General features: G+C 54.8%; 1 protein-coding gene across 1 annotated transcript in view; it reads left to right on the top strand.

Annotated features, from left to right (window-relative positions):
• MYT1L (myelin transcription factor 1-like) overlaps window positions 1-15,122 on the top strand; it is a 132,683-nt gene that overhangs the window by 38,924 nt on the left and 78,637 nt on the right. Inside the window, 5 exon segments of the mRNA XM_010848441.1 lie at window positions 1-406; window positions 5,219-5,353; window positions 9,570-9,660; window positions 11,185-11,292; window positions 14,879-15,090. Of these exon segments, the coding sequence (XP_010846743.1) occupies window positions 1-406; window positions 5,219-5,353; window positions 9,570-9,660; window positions 11,185-11,292; window positions 14,879-15,090 (952 nt within the window).

The raw sequence follows: 15,122 nt of genomic DNA, 5'->3' as shown, positions 1-15,122 counted from the left end.
GCGCACGGCCGCCCGGAAGACGACTTCCCGGGCCGGACGCCGGACCGCAGCTACTCGGACATGATGAACCTGATGCGGCTGGAGGAGCAGCTGAGCCCCCGGCCCAGAACGTTCTCCAGCTGTGCCAAGGAGGACGGCGGGTACCGCGAGCGCGACGACGACGCCGCCTCCGTGACCTCCGACCGGTCGGAGGAGGTGTTTGACATGACCAAGGGCAACCTGACCCTCCTGGAGAAAGCCATCGCCCTGGAGACCGAGAGGGCCAAGGCCATGAGGGAGAAGATGGCGCTGGAGGCGGGCCGGAGGGACAGTCTGCGGTCCTTCGAGGACCAGTCCCCGCGGCCGCTCCCTGGGGAGGAGAGGAAGCCTAAGTCCGCTGACAGCCATGTCAAAAAGCCATACTATGGTAAAGGTAATATTTCTACCTAACGTAAGTGGCCTCGTGGAAGCGGGAGCTAGGGCGAAAGCTGTCAGGCGTAGGCTGCCGCTCACGGAGGCATCTCACCGCGCTGCATCACCAGTGCATGCTTCTTGTAGGTGATTCCAGAATTATGCCTCATGGTTATGTCTCCAAAGAGCAAATAACGTATCTGTCTGAGAAATGCACAAAGCAGCTTAATAACATGATATTTCAGGGGAAGACGCATGTCTTGGAGATCCAGGGTGAGAGCACACGCCGGTCACGTGATAGAGAATCTTAGGATGAGTCTGTTTTCTCGCAGGTGAGCCACAGGCCATGTGGAGTGGGAAGGGTTTAGGTGACAATTAGCCAAGGGGGGTGAAGTGTGCATTTCGAATTGCATTGAGTAGGTGGCGTCATGATTTATGAAAGTGACAGTGAAGTCGCTTAGTCATGTCCGACTCTTTGCGACCCCATGGACCATAGCCCACCAGGCTCCTCCATCCATGGGATTTTCCAGGCAAGAGTACCACAGTGGGGTGCCATCGCCTTCTCCAGGAGATCTTCCGTACCCAGAGTTTGAGCCTGGGTCTCCCGCCTTGTAAGCAGAGGCTTTACCATCTGAGCCACCAGGGAAGTCCTTGATTTATGAAATTATCGTCCAGTGACCGGTACTGATGGACCCTCCCCCAAGGGAAGCATCCCCGCTAGGCCTGGACGGTAGCAGCAGAAAGACCACTGACGTGAGGCGAGGGCAGTGGCTCCACGTCCATTGTCTTAAGTAGCCGGTCAGTGACGGGAGCCGCGTGTCCCCAGCGGAGACCAGTAGTTGTCCTTTTGGCGTACCCACCCCTCTCTGTTGCCAGCCACCGCGGAAGCAGTCACGGTGCTTGCTTTATCAGGAAGCACTCAAAACCATCCTCTGCCATAGCTCCAACAGGCTTCCAGTTGTGCAGTGTGTGGGTGCACATCTGCGTGGGTCTGTGCCTGTAGCCACATGCATACGCGTTTGCTTCCAGCCTGGACGGTCGACGGCAGGTTTCCAGTAACAGCCACGTTCGCTTTCAGTATGAAGTGGATTATAATTTGACCTCGTGTAGGAGCTTGTGAATATTTCAGTTTCAAGACTCTTTCAGAACCAAGTGAGAAGAAGCAACTTCAAGAATGAAACTGGTGATTCCCTAAACCCTTCCCTAGTTGTGCCAGAAAGGCCTTCTGTCTTGGGTGTGGTCCTATTCCTTATGAATACTGTTTCCTTATAACGGGGTTCAGATTTTGCTTTGGAAATCAGTTGCTAGGGCAACGTCACACAGTCAGAACCCACTTCTGTGTGGACACAGGTGTGTTTTTTCCTCTCGATGGGCATGCACCCCCAGGGGCGCATCGGGCTTTTCTTTAACTCCACTGGAGACGGACCTCAGCCAGGCCTGCTGGGTCCTGCATGTGCCAGGTGCTTGGGTGCTGACGGCCGTTTCAGTAAGGCAGGTGTAGGCCAGACCCTGTGAAGGGCAGCGTGTGAAGACCATGGCATGGAGCTCAGGGGATTGCCAGGCTTGCTTTGGGTGTTACAAGACCCGGAGATGCAGCGACTGTGTTGTAACGAACAGTCTCTTAGAAATCCGTAGTTGGATATTTGAGACTCCCAGGTGGCACTGGTGGTAAAGAACTCGCATGCTAATACAGGAGACATGAGGGATGCGGGTTCGATCCCTGGGTTGGGAGCGCATGCCAGTGTTCTTGCCTGGAGAACCCCATGGACAGGGAAACCCGGTGGCCTATAGGCCACGGGGCCGCAGAGCCGAACACGACTGAAGCGACCTACACACACACAGACTCGGAGCACTTGGGAAGAAACGGTGTCCTTCCCTGGGGACTGGGTCGGGACAGACACGACGGCTCTCTGCAGAGTGTTTCAGGCCTGAGTCTGGTTGCGAAGGCAGCCACACGGGCTCATGCACGCGGGCTTCCTGTGCCTGTGCTGGTTTCTGCGGTCTCTTCCAACCCAGCAACCCGCTGTAGATTTTCACTCACTTTGTTTTGTTATTGTTGTTTTGTGTTGTTTTGGGGAAGAAGTGGAGTTCGGATCACTTGTTTCCCCTCAAGAAACAGGGACAGAATGGAAACAAACACTAAAATCCCCAAACGGAGATGCGCTTTTTCCCTGAAAGGGGGGAAGATTGGGGATTGGACTTCCCTGACGACTTCAGCCTCTCCCCAGGTTTTCCACATCCTCCCCCTCTGGTCAAAGCACACCTCCATTTCCTCTCAGTGTGTTCCACGTCGCTCCCAAATTTCTTTTGAAGATGTCGTAGTTACATGCAGAACCAAATAATAAAGCCAAGGAAGAACACCAATGTGGGGAGAGAGAGAAAGTGTCTCCTATTTTAAAAAAGCTATCTGCCCTCCTGGGCTTCCCTGGTGGCTCGGGCAGTAAAGAATCTGCCTGCAATGCAGAGACCTGGTTCCATCCCTGGGTCAGGAAGATCCCCTGAGAAGGCACTGTCTGCCCACTCCAGTATTCTTGCCTGGGATATCCCATGGACAGAGGAGCCTGGCAGGCATGGCCAAGTGCGTATCAACAATCTATGGTCAGCTTCTCTGCTGCTATATTAAACATGGAGAGAACACTCATACCAATTCTCGTTCATACACAATCTCTTCAAAATGATTTAAATTATAGATGAGTAACCTTTCCAAAAGCTTGAGCTAGAACAAAAGTTCATCACAAAACTTTTTCCACCTTCTCCTCAAGTGTCTACTCCAAAGGGAGAAAGGGAAGGGCTAGAGCCAGCGCGCAGGTGTTTCTGGACGTCGCTGCGAGCCTTTGGGGTAGACTGTTGGCCGGTTTTGCTTGCTTGGTTGTTTTGCGTTTGCTCAAAGATTTGCTTTCAAGATGAATTGGGGTTGTGAGAAGGGAGAAAGCAAGGAGGTGGGGGTGTTGGTGAAGGCAGACGTGACCGCCCTCCCCCAGGACACAGGCATCGAGAGGAGAGTACACCCGGGCGTCTCCAAACCTGCAGTGGCCAGAGACGCATGGTGTTCACACAAATCTGCTCTGAGCTTCAGAACACTCTCAAGGTCGTGACATAGTATAATTTGTTAGGAAACTGTAAAAACTCATGGAAAAGAGCCACATAATGATTCCTAATAGTTATAACTTATGTTTTTATCCTTTAAAGTCATTTATATCTAGTTTATTATTTTAAATGATATCTTTAATTTATGATCTTAAATAATATTTTCCTTTGAAATGGTTACTTGCCCTTACTATTTTATATTTGCATCCATTCAGTTATACCACTATTATTATGAAATTACTCAAAGGCAATAAAATGCTGAGCCTTTGGTTGTCAGAGAATCTCAAATTTAAAGATACTTGGAAATTGAAGTCACAGAAGCATAGGTTTAGATTTGTTTTCAGAGTTGATTATCTGTAAATAAAGGCAGAAAGTAGCTGACCATTGTATCTAGGACATATCTCTCACTAAGAGATTCCAGGACCTGGAAGATATATTTTAGAGAATAAAATGTTAGCTAAACAATAAAAGGAAGGATTTTTATGCAAACATAAAAGTATATATATATATATATATATTCCTGTGAGTCCTATGTCTATTTCAAGTTTACATAAATGATTAAGAAAAAAATTTTATAAAAGTTCCAAAAATTTTAGACCAATCCTCTTTCTTGATATAAAATGAATCCTTCTCCAAAAGTAAAACATCTGTTTTCTAGATGTTTTACTAGAAAAATTACTATTGGCCTGATTACGCAGTATCAATATAAAAGCATTAAATCCCGAAAGATCCGTTACCTGTAGCTTCCCCGGGCCAGACTTCTAGTGGTCGCCATCTGTGGTTCATCTGTGCGTCTCGTTTTGAAAACTGGTTCAAAAGCAGTGTTTCGCACACTGATGTTACTGTTTGGTCTGGGCTTCATCGTAGAAATAGGTTCTGGGGTTATTTTCTGCACATTTATGAGCTTCGGCCAGTTCTGGTCTAGGGTAATTTTGTTGGCAATGTCACCGCACTCTGGCATCTGGCGTCCACCCCGTGGGCACCACAGCGCCCCCGGGCTGCCCAGAAGTGCTGCCCCATAGTCTGGTGCATGCTCGCACAGCTGTCCAAGCCTTCCTCTGGCTCCAAGCACAGACGAAGAGATCAAAACAAATTACTGCTGCAGCAGCTTCTGAAACGTTCTTGATTGCCCATCACCTCTGTCAGGTGGGAGTCCTGCCATTTCGGTCATTTGCTTGCAGTGCCTTCTGAGAGTTCAGTCTGTCTTGAGAAAAGCACTGAATTTGTGTCCTAAGAACAGTGTTTCAAGAGAAGACATTTCAGTACCAGTAAAATTGTGCAGTTAATGGCGCATACGATCAGAGAATTCAGTAAGAAACTCTGCTGCAGAGTGCTTAAAAGATGTTATGTTTCCTGGTTGGATGTCACGAAGCAGTTGGTGAAGGATTATGGAGATGTCTTGTTCTCTGAGAAGGTCACTGTCTCATCATTATTTATGTTGATTTCTTTGAGCAACAACTTATCATGTAACACACGGGAAATGATTAATCAAGAGTTCAGATAGGGAGAGCCTTTTTTTCTTTAGCATCGAAAGTAAAATATGATTCATGATTACACCGTTTAAGGTTAAAAAAAAAAAATCACCTGAAACCAGAGAACGACCCAGGATGTGGCAGTGTGCCCCCGACACCTGCTTTACGTCTTTATGTATCAAGGTCTCTTCAGATTGTTAAATAATCACATTTGTCTTCGGTTGGTTGAAAAAAAAATTCATTCTCTTGACACCTGTTATCGCTTTTAGATCCCTCGAGAGCAGAAAAGAAAGAGAGCAAGTGCCCCACCCCTGGGTGCGATGGAACGGGCCACGTAACCGGGCTTTATCCGCATCACCGCAGTCTGTCCGGATGCCCGCACAAAGATAGGGTCCCTCCAGAAAGTAAGTCCGCGTTTCCCCAGCGCCCTGGCGCGCACACGCCTGCCCCTCGTTTCTGCGTCCTCTCGCCTGTCATTCCATCTCCGGTCAGTGCCGCCTGGCGCGTGTGTCCTCCTTGTCCGAGGGGCAGCTCAGCCAGGACCCCGGCCCCACCAGTGTAGCGTCCCCTCGGTGCGGTCCCTGCATACCCACCTCGGACCCCAGCTCCATATCAGTCACCCACCGTGGCCCCCGAGCAGACAGCCTGGTCTTGCCTTCATCTCGAGCTCGCAGCAACCCTCGCCAGGCACCTCCCTCCTTTCCTCCCCACAGATCGCAGCCCTGAATCTAGACAGTCTCTGAGGCATCCACCCCGCACCCCACGCGCTGACCCCCAAAGAAAAGGGACTCTGAGGTGGCTTTTGCCTAGTTATCCGCACTTCTCCATCCACGCGAACCAGTATTTATGTGTACCTGCATCTCTATGTCATTATGTCCCAACAGTTCTACACTGTAAAATCTTAAGGAGGTTTAACTCGAGTTGGTTTCCATCTTACAAATCTGTTTGAATTGGTTAGGTTCTGAGAACATGCACTCCATCTATGAAAACAACTAAATTTCTTTTAGAACTGAAATGATATACCTTTTTTTGCTTATCTTTTCTCCACACATAAAGTGTGCCAACTATGAAGGTACAATTAGAACTGATGGCTCAGGAAAAAGGCATGTTTTCAGGAATGACTGTGTCGGCCCCTGATTTGGGGTCTAAGGTGGTGGGGGTCCCTCATCCTGTAAGACGCGGTTTCTAGTGGGGACCACTCGTCGCCCGGCTGGAGAAGCGGCAGTGGCCAGCTGGTGGTTGAGGGGGCCCTTCTGGGGACTTCCCCATCACAGCGGCCAGCTTTGGAGGAGCAGAGAAAGCTGTGCAGCTTAGAGGACAGGTTGAGCTGAGTGTTTTCAGATGACGTATTTGTAGAAGCTGCTGTGGCTGCAGGCTTGCAGGTGGCCCCTGGCAGTGGGAAGCCCAGTCTCTGGGAACCGTCCTGTGAGCGAAGGCGCAGGGCTGTGGCCGCAGCGGATTGCAGAGAGGCTGCGCCCGTGTGTTACATGAGCAGAAGCAGCTCGCTTCACCCCGGCCGCTTCCGCCCAGCACCCCTGGGTCAGGCACCCGCTCGCACTCATCCAATCCCCAGTACACCCGCAGGGGCATTGGCCCTGTTTTCAGATGAGGAACGGGAAGGCCAGGCGCCTCCTCCTCCCCCCCTGGGAATCAGCTCAGCACCTGGCGTCTGAGGATGCGTGCCGCTTTCTGAGCTCCTCCGAGCAGAGAACTAGAGCTCAGACCCAAACCCGCCTCTGTCCCAGCCCCGAGCCAGCTGTCTCCATGGAGACCTGGAGTCGGCATTTGGGTTCAGTCCTGACCGGCTGTGTTGTGGGGCAGGAGACCTGCGCTCTGTACCACTCGTCCTCATCTGCAAACAAGGCGGGAGGACCCAGCACTAACGCCTGAAGAACAGGGAGCTTCTCTGTGCGCTGTTTCTTTGAGACGTCAAAGTAGAGCATCCGTTCCTCTCACGCCTGAGCGATCCTCCTGACTCCCCATGTCCCCAAGAGCAGTCTAGGGCAGTCTCCTCTGCACCCCGATGCCGTGGCAGTCTAGGGCAGTCTCCTCTGCACCCCGATGCCGCGGCAGTCTAGGGCAGTCTCCTCTGCACCCCAACGCCGTGGCAGTCTAGGGCAGTCTCCTCTGCACCCCGACCCGCGTCAGGCCGCACCTGGCTGTGCCTTTTTCACGTGCCGCGGACTCAGCTCTGAACCAGGGTCACCGCCACTTTCTCGGGTGCCCCCAGGAGGTCGTTTCCACAAATGGGCTTGTACGGGAGTGTTTCCGTAGACATGACAGAGTCAAAGCGCTCCACAGAAGCATGTCTTTGCTACTTTTGATTTGTTAGCTTTTTCTGGGCCAGCACACCCTAACCACTTTCCTGTCCAGTTGAATTCCGTAAAGTAGACTGTACCCCAGCTTTTGACACACCTTAGAGACACAGAGGACTCACGGAGAGTAACATGAGACACAGCTTTGCTCCAGGAGCCCCCAGCCCGGCGTGGCAGGGGTCAGCCATGTGCACGAGACAGTGTGCCCACCTCACCACCAAGTTCCAGCCCTGCTACGGGCATCAGGGCCAGGGCCACCGCGGGCCTCACACAGGTGATTCTTGGGCCGTCCTGTCTGAGAGGGAGCCCTGGGAGTTCTCTAAGAGCTGTCGTGATGGTCCATGTGGGAGGCCCGGCAGGAAGGAGGTGGTGCCAGAGGGTCGGGTCCAAGGAACGTTCCAGAGACAGGCTGGCAGGACAGGACGTGAGAAGGAGAAAGGAAGGCAGGTTGAGAAGACGCCCAGGAGCCTCCCGGGGTCTACGGCGAGTCTCCCCCCATCACCGAGGTGGGGAATCCAGAACAGGGCACATTCAACAGGGAGTCTGGTGGCCTGGACTCTCCAGCTGAAGCTGGACGCTGTGTGTGACGTTCCCCACGGGCCGGACGGCCAGCCGGGACTATCAGATGAGGTCAGACACACAGGGGGCCAGTCCTCTGGGCAGCGTCAGTAAAATCAGGATGAAGCTGCTCAGAAAGGAGGTTGAACAGGAGCCTGGACTGGGAGGTCTGGACACAGGCGTGTAGGAAGGTAGGCAGAGGAGGGGACACAGGAGCGGAGACACTCCAGGGGCAGAGGACGGGGCAGAAGGCGGTTTTTTTGAGAGGCCCACATGTTTAGGGGGTGCCTGAGAAAAAAGTCAGGCAGAAGGTGATGCAGAGGGCAGCGAGTTTGCCGAGAGAGGCTGGAGCTGACCGCCGAGAGGGAGACTGGGCCCCGGAGGAAGCCGAGACCCCTGCAGACCCAGGGCAGCACAGACCCCATCCCAGGTCAGGCTGGATGCAGAGGACGGAGCAGGCGTTGGCAAGAGAGGGTGGCCCACCACGCAGGCAGGAGCAGAAGGCGTGTGCTGTCTCCAAGGGAGACTTAGCACTCGGAGGGTTCAGTCTCGGGGAGGAGAGGAAGCTGCATCACGGGGAAGGTCGAGAGCAGCAGTGATGAGAAGGTGACCGGGCGTCAGTGAAGGGCCAAGAAGCGAGCCGAGGAGGGCGGGTCAGAGAGCCGGTGGCAGGGGGCAGGGTCACGCCCCAGAGAGGAGACCCCGATGCCTGCTCAGGCCGCGTCCTGGCAGAGTGAGCCCCCTGGCCGCCCTGCCCGGATGGAGCCTGAACCGCTGGAACAGACAGGGCTGAGGGGGCACAGGGCCCCGTCGGGAGGACACGAGGGGCTTCGGGGAAGCGAGGGAGGGTCCCTGAGATGAGAGGGGCTTCGGGGAAGCGAGGGAGGGCCCCTGAGATGAGAGGGGCTCTAGGCAACAGGGACACACGGGATTCGGGCGGGCCGTGTTCGCCGGGTGCCAGGGCAGCCTCGCCGTGGAGGGTCAGCACGCTCGCTGCACCGGTCCCACGGAGCTCAGGGACCCTGGACGGGGGGCCGGGGCGGGGGCGGTCACAGCACTGCTCATCCCCGGCAGACCCCACCGTCCAGGGCAGCGATCGGTCAGTGAGGACCAGAAAGGAACGCACGAGCAACAGTCCAGGGCCGTGACCTCCTCGGGGAAGCTCGGGCTGGCTCTCCGGACAGCGTGGCCTTCTCCACCCTGTAGGCCAGGCCCTGCACCTCCCTCCTGGTGTCCCCTGGGCCCGCATAGCTCTTTCTTCCTCGTATAATCAAGAGTAGGATACCCAGTTCCTAAATGAGAAGTCATCATTCTAACTCACTGTATGTACATTCGGGTTTGGGAGTGCCTGGTCACGCACGCCCCCCTCGCGTGTGTTTCCAAGGCAGAGGCGTGTTTACAAGCTGCCGATCTGCGTGCTGGACACGGCTGACCCCCGCCTCGAGCTTGCACCTGGAGGCCACACGGGGACCCAGGTTTCCTGCCCTGGTGGGAGCGGCCCTGTGCTCCCACTGCTCGAGCCCCCACTCCCGCCCAGCGCACCCCGCTTTGCATGCCGGTCAGAGTCAGGTGGAGACCACCTCCCCTTCTTCCTACCTGTGTCTCCCTACCCATGTCCATCTCAGACGTGTGTAGGACTGTCTGTTGTAAACTAACCCAGCCTTTGTTAAAATGACTGCATTTTCTTGTCTTGGAACCGTTTCTGTGTTTTAACGCTGGGCTGTTTTCTCTGCCTCTCCTTGTCAAGTTCTTGCCATGCATGAGAATGTTCTCAAGTGTCCCACTCCAGGCTGCACGGGGCGAGGGCATGTAAACAGCAACAGGAACTCGCACAGAAGGTAAGCAGAGCTCCTGCGTCGCTGCAGGGAGCCGATTGCGGCAGCCCCTCCCTGTGCCCTCAGGAGGGGGCGCAGCCCCGCAGGACAGGGGCCTGGGCACTGCCCTCAAGAGAAGGAGCTGAGCCGGCCCAGGGCGCCCACCAAAGCTCAGGGCTTAGACCCCGAGTCTGCAGGTGTCTCCCCAGCTCGTGATGTAGTGATGGTCCCCCAGAAGGTGTCCTCCTTGAGGTCAGACCCCACATGGAGCCATAACCATCTTCAGTGACTCCAAGGAAGGCAGGAACCTCTCCCTTAGCTTCCAGGGGTCAGGAGGTCCCCTCCTGTCCCCATCAGATGGGATGGCAGCTAGAGATCACAGACCGAGCACAGTGTGACCTCACTCGGCCGCCCCGTGACCCCTACTGGCACCCCGGTCATCCGTGTGGGTGTCATCAGGTGCCAGCACGTGTGCAAAGAAGCTGGTGAGGGCACATGCCGGGAAAGGGGCCCAAGGAGACAGGCCCCCCTGGCTGCAGCTGCAGAGCCTCACTCTGCTCGGGACAGACCCCGCTGTCTTTCATGCCTGGTCCCGACTTCTGCTAAGTGACTTCTCAAACTCAGTTCCCAGCAGGCCCTTTTCACCCAACAGCCTGAGAGAGATTCCCTCACATTGTTTTTGTCCTGCCTATCGTTCCAGCTTCATGAAGTTGCATAAAGTTATATCTGAATGGAGGAAGCTGTTATCAGTTTCACTGTCATTGTTGCTCGTCTGATAAACTTGGTTACTTGTGCTAAGTTTATAATGAGTGAGGTCACAAACTTGTACCCCTCGGCAACGTTCCTGGGCGTCCTCTGGAGGACCATGATGTGATGGCTGGATCAGCCCCCTGATGCCTGATTACAGGGCTTACAGCATCAGCTCCTCCGTGAATCCTCACCAGAACCACACCGTTTCCGGACTCAGTGTGTATGTGGGTGAAGCCTCTGCTCTGTGAGCAGAGATGCACAGAGCAGACACCAGGGTTTCACGAAAAATCAGCTCAAACACAGAAGAGCACCTGCTGTCTCTTCCTGTAAATACTTAGGTTCAGAAAACATTTTACAGGAGCCTCAAGATCATTCTCCCTTCCTCTCCCTTCTGGGTCTCTTTCTGGGGATGAGGCAGCCAGGCTGGTCAGCCTGTGGACACCGTGCTGAGGTCAGCAAGTGCCAGAGGGCCCTGCACTTGGGATTTTCAGAAACCCATCCTACCCAGTGGTCAGTTCCCCAGCGAGCATCCCAGAACGGACACTGTGTCTAAGATTCTGTGTCCCTTGAATGATTCTGCCTGTTTTGTCATCCTTGAGAAGGGCTGTGCATTCGCTGACGTGACACAGCCATTAGCATGTCTGATGGAGCTGGGGGGCAAACATGTGAAGCCCCTTCCCGGTTCCCTCCATCCCTGAGGCTCGGGAGCCTGATGCTGCGAGAGGGAGGGAGGGAGGAGCTGATGGGGTCGATGAGGGGCACTGCCTGCGGAGGACACTTAGAGCCCTGTCTTTGCAGCCTTTCCGGATGCCCTATTGCTGCGGCAGAGAAGTTGGCCAAGGCCCAGGAGAAGCACCAGGGCTGTGACGTGTCCAAGTCCAGCCAGGCCTCGGACCGAGTGCTCAGGTACCGGACGCGCCGTCGAGATCCCTGCATGGCCCTCCCACAGGACAGGCGCCCGGACGCCCCGAGGGGTGGCCGTGCTTGGTGGGGGAGCCGGTTCGGTTAGGAGATCTCACTGGGGCCGCGACCCCATGCCCCGGTGCCATGCAGCACCCCTGGGTCTCCCCGAGCCCCGGGAGTGCAAAGGGAGCTGTCTCTGGTTCTCCTCTGGCCCTGATGCTCCAGGCTCTGGCCGGAAAGGCAGCTGGAGAATTCACGGGGTGCCCAAGTTACTGCATCTTAATCTTGGGGAGAAGGCAGCACCCCTGCTCCGACCTTTGTGTTCCAAGGGCACCCATGTCCAGTGCAGAGAAGCCCGTCCTCAGATGCCCCCAGGAGGCGGGCGGGGTGATGTCACCTGTGTCCTCGTCCCCACTCAGTGGGTGAGGAAAGCAGGGGGCAGGGGGCAGAGGACTTACCTGAAGCCACTCGCTCGCTGGCCTTGAAGACAGAGTGGGGGCAAAGGTCAGCTGGCGCCCTCCACTGTGACGCTCAGGACGGCTCCTCGCGGCCAGTGAGGAAGAAGCCTCGCTTCCCTCAACACTCGTTTCCGCATGCTCCCTTCCAGCCCTCACCCAGGTGCGAGCTGGTCGCCCCCCATATTTAGGCAGGGGCACAGCAGCAGCCTCCCCGTCCTTGTGAGAATCGCACCGTGATCCCCACGGCTGCTGGTGCCCACGGCGGGGGCACACCTGTGCTGGAAGGGCTTCTAGCCTGGCACTTAGGGCAAGACCAAGCTGACTCCTGAAGGGCAAGCAGTAAGCACACATGCACACACACACACGCAGACGTAAAAGCACACACGTGTGCACACACTCACACCTGCACAACACGCACATCCGCACACGTACACACACGCACACACACACGACATACACAGAAACACGTGTGCACGCACACAGTGCCCACACACGCACATGTGCACACACATGCACACCCACCTGCACACGCATGCACAAATACACACGCCTGCGTGCACAAACACAGAAACGTGCACACCCGCCTACCCGGATATACACTCACACACACACACACACACACACACACACACGCATGCAATTTTGCTTCTGTTAAATTATTTCTTTGGGATAAATCACCTGGAAAAAATCACTAGGCAAATGATACAAACACCTCCCTGGTTTTGTCATGTATTACTTCCCATTTTCCTGAAAGGATTTTACCATAGTCATTAAACTCCTTTTTATCTCTCAATAGAAAAGTTAAAATCTTTACAGAAAATGAGAAATGCTTCACTGGACAAAATAAGAAAATAAAAGCCTTCTATGATCCTGCTGTTCAGAGAGAATGCTCAGTAAATTCTGGGGTGCGCCCTTCTAGGCGTCTCTCCTCGAGGTCGCTGCCCACCCAACGTGCCGCCAGGTGCCCGTGACCCTCGCTGCTTACACGCGCGTCCACACCAAGGGCGTCCCTCCCCGAGGACCGCTCAGCGTGACGGCCCCCGCCCCGGAACCCGGCAGTGCACAGTTGAGAAGGATTAACCACAGGAGAGTTTGAGCAAAGGGAGAGGTTGGGGCGGGGAGCTTCTGTTCAGGCCCCTCCCCTTGCACAGGCCCCCCAGGGCTGGACAGGTCCCATGCCCACCTCATTCCCCCGTCCTGGGCTCGGCTCCAAGCTTGCCTCTCACTGAGGCACTCGCTGGCCGCATGGCACAGATAAGACACATCGGAAGTGGCAGGCGGCGGCTCGTTCAGTAGAGGCCTCCTTTCTGACCCTGAGCCCGGGCGCTTTCTCCACGTAGGGTGACAGGAGGCCGCGTGAAGTGACGGTGAAACAGCAGGCCCTGGGCCGGCCCCTCTGCAGCGACGACCTGCCCCCCAGCCTTGGGCAAGGAGTGAAGAGGCAGAGCGGGGAGGAAGCCTGGGGGCAGAAGCCCCCTCAGCGCTGCGGGAGGCATGGGGCTGGCCAGGCTGGGCTCAGCTCGGCAGCCCCCAGGGGCGCAGCTCGCCGCTGATGGCTCGGCTGTGAGCGGGGCTGGAGGCCCTGGCCCGTCCACGCTGCTTCATGGTCCCCAAATGCCTTCACGAGGGGCTGCGCATTTGGGGCGGCGGGGGGACGGGAAGACAGGAAGGAAGGAAGAGAATTTCAACCTACGATCGTTCAGCTACTTATGCTTTTAAGAGTCTCGGGCAGGTGGCCTAACAGGTCCTTGAGACTTGGGTGGGGGGCTGCAGCCCTGCCCCACGCACCTGCCCCACGCACCTGCCCCACGCACCCCACACACAGAGCCTTGCTCAGGCCCCAGCACCTGCTCCATCTCGTCACCAAACGTCCCTCCTTGATGCCTCTGCTCCAGTGCACCCTCCCTCAGAGCTGCTCCTACCTCCTTGGGGCTCAGGGGTCGTGCCTTCCAGGCCCACGTCCCTTATCCTGGACGAGTGGACAGTCCCAGCCTGGGCCCGCCCACCCTGCCTCCTGCTGCCCCCAGAGAGGCACGGGGCTTTCTTGTTCCTTATCGCTCAATGTTCCTGGTGTGTTTCCTGCCCCATCCTGGATCTTAACTTTGACAAACGCCACCTTCTCTCTTAAAACTGAGTGGACTGTCATGGCCCCGGGGGTCCTCCGTTCCCCAGGACTCTGCGAGCCCTTGGGCTCCTAAAACAAGGTCACAGTCCAAGTGACCTTTGAGGGCAAGGCCTAAGCTTTCGTTCATTTATGACCCACCCCACTGCCTGCTAAAAGGCCCCAAATAATAGACATTTCACTAACTGTTACATCTTTCTGGTGATTTGAGAAGAAGCAAATAAGGTAAATTATAACATCAAGGTAAATGTGTCGGTGATTTGATAGATAAACTTGTTAACATACAGAGAAGTTTGGGGCAAAAAGTCTAAGGGAATTCTCTGCACCAATCTCCTGTAAATCTAAAATTATTTTTTTTAAAGTCTAAAAGGTCCTTTGAGACAGATGGACACACAAAAAGCAAGATGGAGTATTCATGAACATGTAACTGAGAGTTCTTCCATTTAAGTACTTTATTCCACAGTGTAGAAAAATGGGTGACTGCAGGGGACGGCATTGAAAGCGCACGCTGATTGTCAGAACGCGCCAGGACGCGTTCCATTCTGTCGTCCAGCTCTTTAGCGTCTTCTCCGTCCACATCCTTGAGACTGTTTCCCTCACTCCTCACATTTTGTTAAGGGAGCTTCTCTTGCTTCGCCGTGCGTGATGCTCGCAGCACTGTCTGAAGGCCCCGCAAAGGAGACATGGGGTCTGCGATCCCTCCCCACATCCACTTTGCATGATCTTCTCCACACTTTCTTAGACTCTGAAAAGCAAAAGGGGGGCTCAAAGGTTAAGTATTTTATTTTCTGCTTGTATTTCCAAAAGGTCGGCATCTTGGCAGAAGCCAGTTGGTGTTGTATCCTTACAGCACGCTTGGCCTTTTCTCGAGAAAACAGAACTGGGATTTTAGTGCGAGACCCGGTTCCTTAACAGAGCTCAGAAACACCGTGTTCTCGTTTTAAGATGAACCGCGTCTCATGCGTGGCCGTGAGAAAGCAAGCTGTCCGTTCTCTCTCTCTGCTTCCAGGCCCATGTGCTTTGTAAAGCAGCTGGAGATCCCACACTACGGCTACAGAAACAGCGTGCCCACCACCACGCCTCGCTCCAACTTGGCCAAAGAGCTGGAGAAATATTCCAAGACTTCGTTTGAGTACAACACTTACGACAGCCATACTTATGGCAAGCGGGCCATAGCTCCCAAGGTGCAAACCAGGGACATATCCCCCAAAGGATTCGATGGTAGGAGGTGCACCCTCTTCTACATGAGCGTC

This window comes from Bison bison, unplaced genomic scaffold (assembly GCF_000754665.1).
Source record: "Bison bison bison isolate TAMUID 2011002044 unplaced genomic scaffold, Bison_UMD1.0 scf7180017864266, whole genome shotgun sequence".
Lineage (NCBI taxonomy): Eukaryota > Metazoa > Chordata > Mammalia > Artiodactyla > Bovidae > Bison > Bison bison.
The sequence above is the reverse complement of the archived record's forward strand: the minus strand, read 5'-3'. Positions and strand labels throughout refer to the sequence as shown.